This window comes from Antennarius striatus, chromosome 3, assembly GCF_040054535.1.
Source record: "Antennarius striatus isolate MH-2024 chromosome 3, ASM4005453v1, whole genome shotgun sequence".
NCBI lineage: Eukaryota > Metazoa > Chordata > Actinopteri > Lophiiformes > Antennariidae > Antennarius > Antennarius striatus.
The window spans coordinates 27,745,566-27,758,559 of NC_090778.1; the positions used below are offsets into that span (position 1 = coordinate 27,745,566).

A 12,994-nucleotide genomic window follows, 5' to 3' on the forward strand; every position below is an offset into this window, starting at 1 on the left:
TCTCAGTTAACTCCACCAATAGTTAACATCAACTAGCAAAACGTTCAGCGTTAGCGTCAGTTAATGCTTCCAGACAGAAACCTGACCCGGCCCACATTGGTTCCTACGTCTGTTTTCTAACTAGTCATCAACCGTCTACATCGCTGCTCTTTCAACCTGACCTGAATTGTCTTCAGTCTCCATGTTGGTGAACGTCTTCATGAACAGAAATGCATTGTGGGTTTGTTTCCCGCTCAGAAGTTCACAGAGATGTGGAGAAAAGGAAGAGAAAACTCTGCCAATGACGCCAACAGAAAACACCAAAGGACCACAGGAAGTCTGGCATCAGAGCAAACTCATCACTGAGTCTGAGATCTGCTGAATCATGTTAGCATGACACGTGGAATCTGAATCTATGGAGTGTTGATGTTACGCTGCTGGGTGGGGTTTTGGCGGTCGTCGGACATGGCAGCAACGTCCATATCTGTTGGGCTAGCTGTGGTTTTATTTTGTATTTTGAGATTTCTTTGAAAATAAAACCTCTGGTGTTTTTCATTTCTTACTTTCCCTCCATTGCTTGTTTAGATTTAATTTAGATTTAACTTATAGCATTACAGGAGTTCGTCGTGATGTTCAGGTGCTGTAGTTCCATAGAAAGACTAAAGTTACTAATAATGACTACACTTGTTTTCATATCTTCAATCCCACAATGCAAAGCGTGTTGTGGACACATCTGGTTGCTGTTACTGGCAGAGAGAGACAGGTTTTTACCAGCTCCGTTTAAGCTGCTTCAAGTTGTCCCGAGTCGTGGTGGTACATCCTGCTGTGTGACTTTCAGAATAAAAGACTTGACTCTAGTCACAGGAAAAGAAATGCAATCATCTTCTGATGAGACTTTAAGTTGAGAATTCAAACTATGCTATACTTTTTTTCCCATCGTTCATTCAAACATTAGACAAATGACTGAAAAAAAAAAGAGTTCATGACTAATGTTCTTGAACTTTTGTTAAAATCAAACACAGGATGTTGTCAGTGTTGATTTTGAGGCAGGACATCTTCATCTATTTAGGGAGGGATGTTGTTGTCACAACACCCAGTGTCGTTGAGGAGTCTTCTGTGATTAGTAAGGCTTCTTTATGGAATGTTGATCTTCTGTTCACTCTGTTGTTTACTACCCTCTCTTTAAAAAAAGGCTCTATCAGAATTACGACTCTTTAAGTGGATATTCCGACATTAAGCTTCTTCTTTTCACAACCAGAAACAACTCACTGAAATGACTTCCTTTAAACTCTGGAGGGGCGAAGCCTGGGAAGGGAAAGCTGCTCAGTTTATTTACCAGGGGACATTTCATGGACTTTATTAATCACTTGTCCTTGATCTTTAGTTTATCCTGTGACTGAACCTCTGATGATGTCCCAGAATTCCAACTGGAGCTCCGGCCAACAGAGACGGAGGACGCCGATGAGACCAGGAGTAATCCTGGTTCTGGTTCTCCTTGCCCAGGTTTTGAAGACCCAGAGCCAGTTTGCTAATACTGATAAAGGTGTTAAAGCTCCTCTGACTTCATTTCTGTTCCATCCTAGAGACTCAGTGGTGAATTAATGCAGCCAAATTTTGGCTTTAAAGCAACGCAGGCGGGAGAAGCATCTGAGGTAGAAGAACGTTAAGAGAGCCTCCTTGTGTTTAGTAGACAACCATTTTACTAACTGAAACATTAAAAGAAATGTATGGAATCCTGACACCTACATCCCAGAAATTATAAACATTTCTTCGTTTATCGGTCATGTTTACCTTTGAATGACTCTTTTGTGTTAAGCAGACCTTTAAATTAGCTTTGATGCATGTTTTGCTTGTGTTCAGTGCGATCCCTCCACAGACCGATTCTGCAGACCGGCCTGCCAGCCAGTCGCACTGCGGTAGTCGGCAGCGACGTGGAGTTTGAGTGCAAGGTGTTCAGCAACCCCCCAGCTCACATCCAGTGGCTGAAGCACATCGAGGTCAACGGGAGCCAAATCGATCCTGATGGTTTACCCTATGTCCGAGTCCTCAAAGTAAGACCAGCTCCTCCTCCAACAGACTCTGAAATGACTTCAGTGTCTTCAGGGACTCTAGATGGAACTTTTTGATGCCCCCTTTTACTTTCAGAACATTTCACTACCCACTTGGGCCTCTTGTTGGGTCTGCTTTCTGTCTTTTTTTCTAGACTGCTAGCCTTAACACCAAGGACAAGGGAATGGAAGTCCTCCAACTTAGAAATGTGTCTTTGGACGACGCCGGGGAGTATACCTGCTTGGCGGGCAATTCTATTGGTTTTTCTCATCATTCTGCACGGTTGACCGTTTTTGAAGGTATCAGTGGTTGCATGATGGGCAATCCATGAGAACATATATGTGTGGTTGAGCAGGTATCACTCCAGACATGGGCAGTCCAATTCCTTTCAGTGAAAACTCAAGATATTTGCCAGTGGAATGACTTTGTGGTATTTCTGCTTTTGGGTATTTGAAAATTGAAAGTCTAAGAAGAAGGGCTGTAGGTTTCACCTGGTCACAGGGTTCTATTGTACACAGAAAACCATGAGGACATTCGGTCAACCCTCACAGCGGGTGGTACCTGTAGATTAAGACTTTATTTCTAAGGTGAAAAAGGAGCGGCTTTGCGGCCAACATTCGGCAGTATGACGACCTTCTGATGCTGTGAATCACATCCCGGAGGTCCATGACTCCAACTACATGTATAAAGAAAGTTGAAATCTAGAAGGAACCGTGTTATAAATACCTGTGTAGATTTCTTCAGATGAAATCAATCGCACCTTACATCTCAATTTTCTTCATGTTGCTAAACCCAACCCTTGTATCTATCTTAACATTTGCCAGAAAACTCCCTGAGAAGGCGGAGAACATTCTGTCCTTGGTAAAGGAGTGGAGAAATGGATTCACGTGTTTCTGCCAGGCAATGATCCCATATCTGTTTGAGGACCTTCATGTCTGCGCTTTACCTGAATCAGATTGAAATAAAGCTAGTGAGTTGTGTCTTCAGGGAAAGCTAAGACAACTCATGATGTTCAGATCACAGAGAGTGGAGTGGTCAACAAAGTCTGATGTCATGGTCCCTTTGCTCACTCCGATTGGATGATGAGATGTAACAGATGTAAAGGAAAATCTCAAACAATAGTATTGTGTTACGTTTCTGAACAGACGATTCGTTTTTGACAACAGCACCTGGACAGAAGGAGGACTGGAAAAAAGCATATGGAGATAAAGAGACAGAGCAAAGTGTGGCGGACCAGGATCAAAACCAGGCTGCCCCAGCAAAGACCACAACCGACAAGCCATGCACTCCATCAGGTCAGCCACCTTGTTTACCAGCGACAGATTAATCCCGTTGAGGCTCAAGTGAAGGATCAACACTCGTAGTGATTCTGTAAATCACAGTTCTACATCTTGTCACTTGTCAACCCTGACGTGTTGTAGGTTTTAATTCCGTGTACTCAAGTCAACGCATGTAACTTGAACATTAGTGTCATGGATGTTTTCCTTGTCTTCAGAGCGATCCCTCCACAGACCGATTCTGCAGACCGGCCTGCCAGCCAGTCGCACCGCTGTGGTCGGCAGCGACGTGGAGTTTGAGTGCAAGGTATGCAGCAACCCCCCAGCTCACATCCAGTGGCTGAAGCACGTCGAGGTCAATGGGAGCCGAGTCAGTCCTGATGGTTTACCCTATGTCCGAGTCCTTGAGGTAAGACCAGCTCCTCCTCCAACAGACTCTGATGTGTCTTCAGGAACTTTTTGATGCCCCCTTTTTCTCTCAGAACCGGTCATTCATGGTTCTCTCTCCCCTCTTGGGCCTCTTGTTGGGTCTGCTTCCTGTTTTTTTTCTAGACTGCTGGCCTTAACACCAAGGACAAGGGAATGGAAGTCCTCCAACTCAGAAATGTGTCTTTGGATGACGCCGGGGAGTATACCTGCTTGGCAGGCAATTCCATCGGGTTCTCTCATCATTCTGCATCATTGACCGTTTTTGAAGGTATCAGTGGTTCTGTCTCTTTCCTATGTTTCCATTGTAACATGTTTCCCACCACAGCCTCGCTGTCCACATTCACAGCTGGATGGGTTTATATTTTGTTCTGGTCAACAGGTGAACCAGAGGTTTAAGATACATGATGATGCAGGAAATCGACTCCGAACACCCTGAGCCCGACTCCCCTGACCCCCCCCCCAGCAGACCGCAGGAGCAGAAGTTATCAGTCCTGTGTTTAAACCTACACCTTTATCCATCCTCTACTATTCATACTCAACTAGAACATCTCATCTACATACTTTTGACTCCTCTTTATGTATCATGGAAAACTGTAATAGAAAATTAAACACTGTTGATTACATCATCATCACACGTTGATTGTTGGTTTTTTTTGCAATTATTCAATTGTTTAACTCTTGAAAACAGTCTCTGTGGGATCTAATGTCAGATCTGGTTGATCTCCTCCAGTGTTTCAGTTTCTTCTGATGCTAACATTTATAGCTTGAAGGTTGAGATTTTAGCTAAAACAAGAATGAAAATAAACTCATTTTCCAATCGTTTTTGTGAATTCTGGAGACTTGGATCTCATCATATGATGCGTCGGTCTTTTAACAGAAACTGCTTTCATTGTGAAGCATTTTGAAGTTCTTTATGATTTGACTGATTTATCTTCCTGAAGTCTCCAGTCATCAAAAACAGAGACATGACTGATCTTCTTGAAGCAGCGAGGCACACAGGATGTTTTCAGGTCCATATCTTCAGAAACAGATGGAAATACTCTCCACTCTGGTCTCCTTCTCATTCAAAGCATGTTCAGTAAGCAGCACATGTGCATCAAGAGGCATCTAGCTTCCTCCCATCCTCCAGCTCCCATCCGGATCAGAGCTGCACTTCCTCCCCCCTCCTGCAGGGGGCAGCCAGAACGCTCTGCTGCCTCTGAGCCACTTTCATTGGGTCTGCTGGTGGGCGGCGTTTCCAAACTCCCTTCAAACCACATCCAGCGTGGTGACTGGAGGGGTGCCAGGCCACATCTGGAGCTCATTGCAGCTGACGCCACACAGCACAGGGAGACGGGGCGTCGGGGGTTACTGGGGGGGTGTTTGAGCTGGGGGAGCGGAGCCAATGGAGCTGTTTACACTCGAGTTCCTTCTTCCTCACAGCTGAGGAGCCGTAACCAGGATGGTGCCTTCTGAGCGCCACATGTCGGGAACAGCGGCGACTCGCTTGGCCCTTCCTCGCCGGCCTCTGATTGGTCAGATCGGTCAGGGCTCGTTGTTGTGTTGGAACCAGGCACAGACAGCCCCTCTGATTGTTCCCCTGCCAGGTTCTACGCAGCAGAATCAAAGCCTGACACGAAGAGGTAATGAGAACCCTCTGTGTCACGTGGAGGAGCTGCAGGAATATTAAAGGCCTCCTTCTTTAGGAGACGTTTTCATGAGCTGGTTTGAATTTGAGAGCTTCACGTGGACGCAGTCAGAAACGTCTCGGTGGAGCAGCTTTGTCGGCTCTGAACGTTTTAGAATTCCTCTCCCTTAACGCTGCTGAACTCCTCTTCGTCAGCTCAACAAGACAACAAGTGACCTCCAGCGGCAGAAGACGTGATCTTCACGCCGAGCTCAGGACTCCACCACGGGAGGAGGAACTTGGATTCCAGATCTGTGGAGTCAGATTTATTTGGAAAGCAGTGAAACTTCCTGGCTGTGGATCCACTTCCACCATAATGAGGAGAGTCAAAGCGGCTGGATGTGACTTTCCTCAGGAACAGAAGGTGGTCTCTGAGCAACGCTAGCAGGAGGATTTCAAGTCTGTGTTGGGGGGGGCTTCAACAGAACTTTAACCTGACAGCAGAGGAAGACCTGTGGATCTTCATCCAGCTGGACTTGATATGTTGACCTGTAGAACTAGCAGTTTAAACTACTAGTTTAGTAGCTACATAAAAATGTCTAACTCACCGTTGGCTTCACTCTGGTTTCCACAGATAAAGACTCACCTGGTCCTTATCTCTCCTGTGTCCACCTGGACAACATTAATGCCACTCTCTGCCCCCAAATGGACCAAAAGAGAGTCCAACATTTCAAACATCTGATCCTGGTCTCTGGTTCATAACAGAGACCAGGATCAGCTTCGTTTCCTCAGGAGGCTTTCTTCAGACACACGTTCCAGTAAAACCATACGTTCCTGTGGTTTTACTGGGCTTCTTTATTGATTATGGAGATGTAATCTTTGGAAAAGCAGAGCTTGACAAGTAACGAACGAACTGGAGGACTAGTACTGAAGCTTGAGAGGTCAAATATCTGGTCCCATCACACCAGACGGTTGTTAAGAGTTACATCATCATCAATCTTCTGCAGAGGATCTCTGGAGACCTGCTGGAGATCCCGTTTGTCCACAGCTCCAGCAGGTCTGTCTCTTCTGAGAGTTCCTCTTCAGACACTTCATGTAAACATAAGACAGTAAAAACGTATTCAAAAAGGAAAGATTCGCAGTATTTATAAGATCAATAAATGATTTATTCAGATTCTGTTTCCTGTCAGTTTTATGAGGGTTCACGTCTCCTTTGGACGTCTGAGAATTATCATCTAACTGTTGTTGATAAGCACCAAGAAAACAATCTGTAATCACAAAAGCTTCTCTCGCCTTGCAGGAGACACACCTTCAAGCTCACACACCTTCCTCAGACAAGCGCTAGCGCCTTTAATTTAGAGGCTAAAATCATAGCAGAGCTCACATTAAACACTCTGAAAGCCTCGGTTGTCGACTTCGCCAACGATCTAATTATACAAAAATTCAAAATGACCAAGAAAAACCTGGAACGTGTTGCAGGTTTCTGTTGATGACCTCATGATGGCGTCTTCCAGCTGAAACAGCTGATCGGTCACTCACCTGGTTTACTTTAAAGACAACAGCGCCCCCCTGCGGGTAGCGACTCAAACAGCCCTGCCAGGATCTCACTGCTCTCACCTCAGACACAAACACACCTGAGGGAGTTTTTAAGGGAGTCTCGAAGTCTTTAGCTACAGAAGGTGTGAAGAGCCGTGTTTCACCCAGGATGTCATCACGCCGTCACCGTGGGGGCCTCAGGAGCTCCTGCAGGTCTCCCTGAGGGGCCAGCTGGTATGGCAGCTGTAGCCTCTTGTTCACCTGGCTGCAGAGGGCGGGGCAGTTCTCCAGAAGCAGCTGACACACCTCCTGGTGACCTCGTTCTGCAGCCTGTTCAAAAGAACAGAATCGGTCCACACTGTCCAGATCGTCTCTGGGCATCAGCTCCATCGTCTTACTGCTCTACCTTATGAAGGGGAGAGGCATCATCATCATCGCAGAAAGTCGGGTTGGCCCCGTGGCGCAGCAGGAGCCGGACCACATCCAGGTGACCGCAGTAGGCTGATCGGTGGAGGGGCGTGGCACCGCCAGGAGTTTGGGGAGACGCACAGGCGCCGCTCTCAAGGAGAAACACGCACACAGCGAGATGGCCGCCGCGACTCGCATAGTGCTGAGAGAAAACACACCAAAGGACGATCAAGCAACAAGTTCACAACGCCGTTCAGACATTTAAGTAGAATACAAGTCGAATCCGTTCCGCAGACTTTACCTGTGTGTAATTAATTATATATAAGTTACATAAAAAAAATGCTAAAGAATGAAAAGACATGAAAACAAACATCTTCCCATTGGCCCACCAGAGCCGTGTATCCTGATGAGTCCCTCAGGTTTGGGTCTGTGCCCTTCTGGACCAGAGCTGTGACCCTGGTCAGGTCCCCCTCCAGTGCAGCAGACCAGATACCTACACACACACACACACACACACACACACACACACACACACACACACACACACACACACACACACACACACACACACACACACACACACTAATGTGAAGCCTTACAGGACAGTAAGACACCCCGGAGGAGATTTAAGTTAAAATCTACCTCGTTCGAAGTCCATTTCGTTCAGGGTCTGGTGGACGCTGGCAGATGCATGATGGGAGCAGCACGTGCAGCTTCTCTCAGATGACATCGTGTTAAACGTCACAAACAGACGGAAAAAGCTCCGCGCCGATTCAGAACGGAACGTCAAGGCTCGTTTTCAAGCATGTAAACATTGCTGTTTCCCCACTTCCGGGTTTCTTCTTCTTCTATCCTTAGCGGTCAGTGGTCCACAAACACCAGCTAGCCCCCCCAAACACAAGGTTCAAAGGCAGTGAGTCAGGGTTCAACCGGATATTAAAACGCTTCAATACCATAATTCAGCTACGAGCTGAAAGTTTTTGACTTTATCTTTTTTAAATAACGCTAAAAACAACTTTAGGACGGTTGCGTTTGAGCCAGACCGAGAGACACGTTAACAACACGAGTGACGCGCTGACGTCGTCAATCCAACCAATTACAGAGCAGCAGTCGAGAAGTTCCCTTCACGGACTCACTGATTTGTTGGATTTATTACGAGATTTGTAAGCAGTAACTTGCGACCGGGGCAGAATAATTTTTAGTTTTAATTAAAATAGCGTGGGTTCTCTCCGGGTTCCTCCCACCTCCGAAAACATGCGTTCAAAAATTGCCCGTGGTGTGTGAGTGTGATTGTGCATGGTTGTCTGTCTTTGTGTGGCTCCTCGGCACACTGGCGTCGCGCCTGGAGTGTACCCTGCCTCACGCCTTAAAACAGCTGGGATAGGCTCCATCTCCCGGTGACCCGCTACGGCGAATAAAGCCGTCCGGAAGATGAACGATGAACGATGATTATTGTCTTGTAAATACTATTCAATTGATTTTTTTTAACCTTTAACTTACTTGCTATTTATTACTTTTCAATTAAATAGCCTATTATTATGTGTCACATGCTTTTAAGAAATCACATATTGAATATCTTTATTTTTTGTTTGGGTTGTAACTAATTTTATGTTGTCGATGTTGTCTCTAAATAGCGTGTACTTTTCTCTAAATGAACTTGAACTTATTTTGTTTCATCAGTTGCTTTGAATTGCATTCAAATTACTATTAAAAATGATCAATTTGTGGTCAATACCCACTCCAATTTTCTTTTATATATTCATTAGTGTAGCTTATGTGTGTGATGCACTGACTACCACAAAAATAATTGAACGCTATAATATAAATTAATTTAGAATTTCCCTATTTTCCCGACAGCCCCTGAAGGCATCTTCTGTCTCATGTTATTGTCTGATGCAGCTAGCGACTAGCAAGCTTGAGCCGCTAGTGTTAGCTGCCACAATCGCCACATAACTGCTGTAATACTAACAAAACATCGTAAACCAAAGCGCCTGAAGAATGAGAAGAGTTACCTTATTTATTAACGGAACTTCCAAAAATGGCAAAGTGAGTGTTCAGTTGCTCCTGAGTGGAAGGGTGCGTCGCGGGATGACTGGTCATACGTGTGTGTTGCTACAGCTAAGCTCCTACAGCTAGCGGTGATGTTAGCGATAACAGCGGCGTTCATTCAACCACTGCAGGGGGGGACTTCAGCTTGAATATATTTCATTATTCACAAATCATCCATCAGATGAGACTGTTTCGTGTCCCATCAGACCTAAAATCGTCATAATCGGCTCTTTCCGACCCCCCTCAGGTTGTAGCAGTGTACGGGACTCTGTCCGACTTGCTATCTGTCGCTAGCAACAAGCTGGGACTCAAAGCCGTGTGTTTGTACAACGGGAGGGGCGGTCTCATCGACGACATCGCCCTTATAAGGTGAGGTCACACAGCGTGACGTGACGTGACGTCACCGCGAGCGGTGAACTCACCCTGTGACGTGTCTTGTGTGTGTGTGTGTGTGTGTGTGTGTGTGTGTGTGTTCCTGGCAGAGATGATGACGTGTTGTACGTGTCAGAAGGAGACCCGTTCATCGGTGAGTTGACGTCGCGTCGGCGCCCGGTAACCGCCTCCCCCACTTCTCATTGGTTTCGGATGAACTTCACACCCCCAAACCCAGATGCCAACTCGCGTCCGATCTCGTCACACGTTCTCAGAGTCTTTTTAATTCAACAGATCCTCAACGTGAAGCCAAGGCCACGTCTGACCAGCACGGAGCGCACACCGACTGGCTGACGCTGAACGTCGGCGGCCGACCCTTCACCACCACCAGGTACCCGCTGTGAACGTCAGATGTTTGATCTCCGTGCTGATTCCACTTCATCCATCAAACGTTTCTTCTTCAGGAGCACCTTGGTCAGCAAAGAGCCCGAGAGTATGTTGGCTCACATGTTCAGAGAGAAAGGTGAGGAACGCGTTCCGACCGGAGGTGAGTTCACGTTCCTTCTGCAGGACGAATGTTTGAATTGTGGTTTGACCTCCAGACGTGTGGGGCAACAAGCGGGACGAGAACGGGGCGTACCTCATCGACCGTAGCCCCGACTACTTTGAGCCCATTCTCAACTACCTGAGACACGGGCAGCTCATTATCAACGAGGGCGTCAATGTGCGAGGTGAGCTTCACGCCTGATCCCAAACGTTAATCCCAGTATCAGCTGACTGGTGTGAACTTGGGGGGGGGGGGGGTCAATAAAATTCCTGTTAAAGTTTCAAGTGTCTGCAGGGGTTCTGGAGGAGGCCCGGTTCTTTGGGATCGAGCAGCTCGCTGAACAGCTGGAAGCAGCCATCAAGGTGATGCAGCTTCCTGTTTGTGATTCTGAGCGTGACTTCCTCCTGACTCCCCTCCTCTTCCTCTTCCTCTTCCTCTCCCAGAACTCCCAGCCCCCGGAGGATCACTCGCCCATCTCACGCAAGGAGTTTGTTCGATTCCTCCTGGCGACGCCCACCAAGTCGGAGCTCCGCTGTCAGGTACGGACCGGCGGAATGTTTTCAGCGCCGCCTTCGGGGTCACCAGGTCGTACCCTCATCTGACTCCGGTTCTGTTAATAGGGTCTGAATTTCAGCGGCGCCGACTTGTCCCGCCTCGATCTGCGTTACATCAATTTCAAGATGGCCAACCTGAGCCGCTGCAACCTGGCCCACGCCACCCTGTGCTGCTCCAACCTGGAGCGGGCCGATCTGTCCGGAGCCAACCTGGACGTAAGTCTGAACACCCAAGTCGGGCGAACGCAGAACGACTCAGCAGAATGTGACTCGTCTCTTTGTGATGTGAAGGGCGCGAACCTACAGGGGGTGAAGATGCTCTGCTCCAACGCCGAAGGGGCGTCGCTCAAAGGATGCAACTTCGAAGATCCGTCTGGCCTGAAGGCCAATCTGGAAGGTAACCAATCACAGAGAGGCAGAGGCGGGCCTTCGTCGTGCGGTCGCTTCCGTCCCGCCTTCCAGTCACGTTTTCATGAAATGTTTTCAGGCGCCAACCTGAAGGGAGTCGACATGGAAGGAAGCCAGATGACCGGCATCAACCTGCGCGTGGCCACGCTGAAGAACGCTAAGCTGAAGAACTGCAACCTGCGGGGCGCCACTTTAGCCGGGACCGACCTGGAGGTGAGCTCTGCTGCGGGGGATTAACTCTGAAAGGGGCCCCCAGGGGGCCGTCTGGGGCCGAAAGGTTTCACAACAAATGGACTGAATAATTCCGCTGAATATTTCAGTTTTTGGCACCAATTTTGATAAAAAGCAGCTGAATACAAATGTTTAAATAGTTTTTAATATCTCCGGGCTTAAGGTAATGATGTCGTACGACCCCTCCCCTTTCACATCCTCGCCTACAGCAGCCCAGAGGGCCCGAATTGACTAGAAAAGATGGTATTTTCCTCCTTTTTAGGCTGAAATCTGAGGCTAGAGCTTTGAAACGTTTTTCTTCCGATTCCCCCCTCCCTGCAGAACTGTGACCTGTCTGGCTGCGACCTCCAAGAGGCCAACCTGAGGGGCTCCAACGTGAAAGGAGCCATTTTTGAAGAGATGCTGACCCCCCTGCACATGTCCCAGAGCGTCCGATAATGGGATTCTTGATCGCTGCTTTTCTCCCGGTGCGCTCCCTCCGTTCAGCCCGCGGCGCCATTCCACCTCTTATCATGTTAGCTTTAAATATCTTGCACTACAATCGATTCAGGGTCGCCCCCGTACGTCCGTACGGGGTTGGAAATGTTCATGTCAAATGTAAACGACGTTCCCCCCGTGTCTGTCGGCGTCTCTGTGTGATTCCGGCGACAAGAAGTCGAGTTTCCGTTGTCCGAACGGGATCCCGCTGGAGCCGCCGACCGGCTCCGCTTCGCCCTCCATCCATTGGTTTCGTTCTTCTCGCTGGATTCGTACTAAAGGAAGCAACGCGAGCCAAAGCCATACCGACCGCACGGCCCCACGAGGCTAACGTGCCGTTAGCGCACCAGGCTAGTCCCACACACAGCTTGGCTATGCAAAACCATTTACAGCTGTGACCCCCTGCCCCCCGCCCCTTGCGTTCCTCTCCGCTCTCCCCCTCGTTTTCTGTGGATCTACCTCTTTCCTTTGTCGCCCGGAGCGCGAGCGATGCCCACCTGCATGCCTGGAACCACCCCCACTCCCCCGTATATTCTAGTATGTCACTTAATCACGCTTTTGCACACGTATGTTCACCTCGTTGGAAGCCCCCCCCCCCCCCACAAACGTTCGACGCTTGTGATCGTTGGTGTTTCCCAAAGGATGGATGTTAGCGTAGGAAGTGTCGCGTCTTTTCTGGACATTTGCATGTGTGACGTTTCTCTGGCTGTAGCTCAAAGCTGCTCTGATGCAATACTGCCCCCCCCCCAACTCCCACACCCCCCACCACACCAGCTGCATGGAAGGTACCCAACCCCCCCCCGAGAACCCATGAAGGCAATCATATCGCGTGAAATCAGCCCAAGAGCTCCCCTTATTTATTTTCATACGTCTCTGAATGCAATAAGAGGCAAACGTTAGTTTGTGTTTGAGGTGGGGGGGTACAGGGGGGGTCTCCCCAGCTGTGATTATTGCACTCGACCGTGGAAATTTGTTTCCATGAATGACTGTTATAAATAAACGGCTATGAAGAAGAAAAGCCTGCTTCTTGTTTGGTATCAGTCAGTCGTGTGAGTGATCGTTTGAACGCCGA

At 48.1% G+C, this 12,994-nt stretch overlaps 3 protein-coding genes across 5 annotated transcripts; 2 read left to right on the forward strand and 1 right to left on the reverse strand.

Annotated features, from left to right (window-relative positions):
* The first annotated feature begins 1,048 nt into the window (after positions 1 to 1,048).
* LOC137592658 (fibroblast growth factor receptor 1-A-like) lies at positions 1,049 to 4,556 on the forward strand. The gene is made up of 8 exons (XM_068310965.1): positions 1,049 to 1,102; positions 1,364 to 1,522; positions 1,840 to 2,030; positions 2,183 to 2,327; positions 3,195 to 3,323; positions 3,524 to 3,714; positions 3,858 to 4,002; positions 4,114 to 4,556. The coding sequence occupies exons 2-8, from the start codon at positions 1,387 to 1,389 to the stop codon at positions 4,128 to 4,130; spliced, it is 954 nt and encodes a 317-aa protein (XP_068167066.1). The 5' UTR covers positions 1,049 to 1,102; positions 1,364 to 1,386; the 3' UTR covers positions 4,131 to 4,556.
* Positions 4,557 to 5,127: 571 nt separating this feature from the next.
* Positions 5,128 to 9,654, reverse strand: ankrd39 (ankyrin repeat domain 39). 2 transcript variants are annotated; one of them, XM_068311059.1, is made up of 5 exons: positions 9,297 to 9,654; positions 7,927 to 8,166; positions 7,656 to 7,777; positions 7,283 to 7,486; positions 5,128 to 7,206 (listed from the first exon to the last, which is right to left on the reverse strand). In XM_068311059.1, the coding sequence occupies exons 2-5, from the start codon at positions 8,012 to 8,014 to the stop codon at positions 7,060 to 7,062; spliced, it is 561 nt and encodes a 186-aa protein (XP_068167160.1). In that variant the 5' UTR covers positions 8,015 to 8,166; positions 9,297 to 9,654; the 3' UTR covers positions 5,128 to 7,059. The 2 variants fall into 2 exon arrangements, with proteins under 2 accessions (XP_068167160.1, XP_068167161.1); XM_068311060.1 differs by having other exon boundaries at positions 7,674 to 7,777; positions 9,297 to 9,653.
* On the forward strand, positions 9,173 to 12,884 carry kctd9a (potassium channel tetramerization domain containing 9a). Of its 2 annotated transcripts, XM_068311058.1 has the most exons (12): positions 9,173 to 9,330; positions 9,581 to 9,702; positions 9,816 to 9,859; positions 10,000 to 10,096; positions 10,170 to 10,228; positions 10,308 to 10,436; positions 10,547 to 10,614; positions 10,696 to 10,791; positions 10,873 to 11,022; positions 11,098 to 11,203; positions 11,294 to 11,427; positions 11,767 to 12,691. In XM_068311058.1, exons 1-12 carry the CDS (start codon positions 9,283 to 9,285, stop codon positions 11,881 to 11,883), a joined length of 1,170 nt encoding a protein of 389 aa, XP_068167159.1. In that variant the 5' UTR covers positions 9,173 to 9,282; the 3' UTR covers positions 11,884 to 12,691. The 2 variants fall into 2 exon arrangements, with proteins under 2 accessions (XP_068167159.1, XP_068167158.1); XM_068311057.1 differs by having other exon boundaries at positions 10,547 to 10,791; positions 11,767 to 12,884.
* The last annotated feature ends 110 nt before the right edge of the window (positions 12,885 to 12,994 follow it).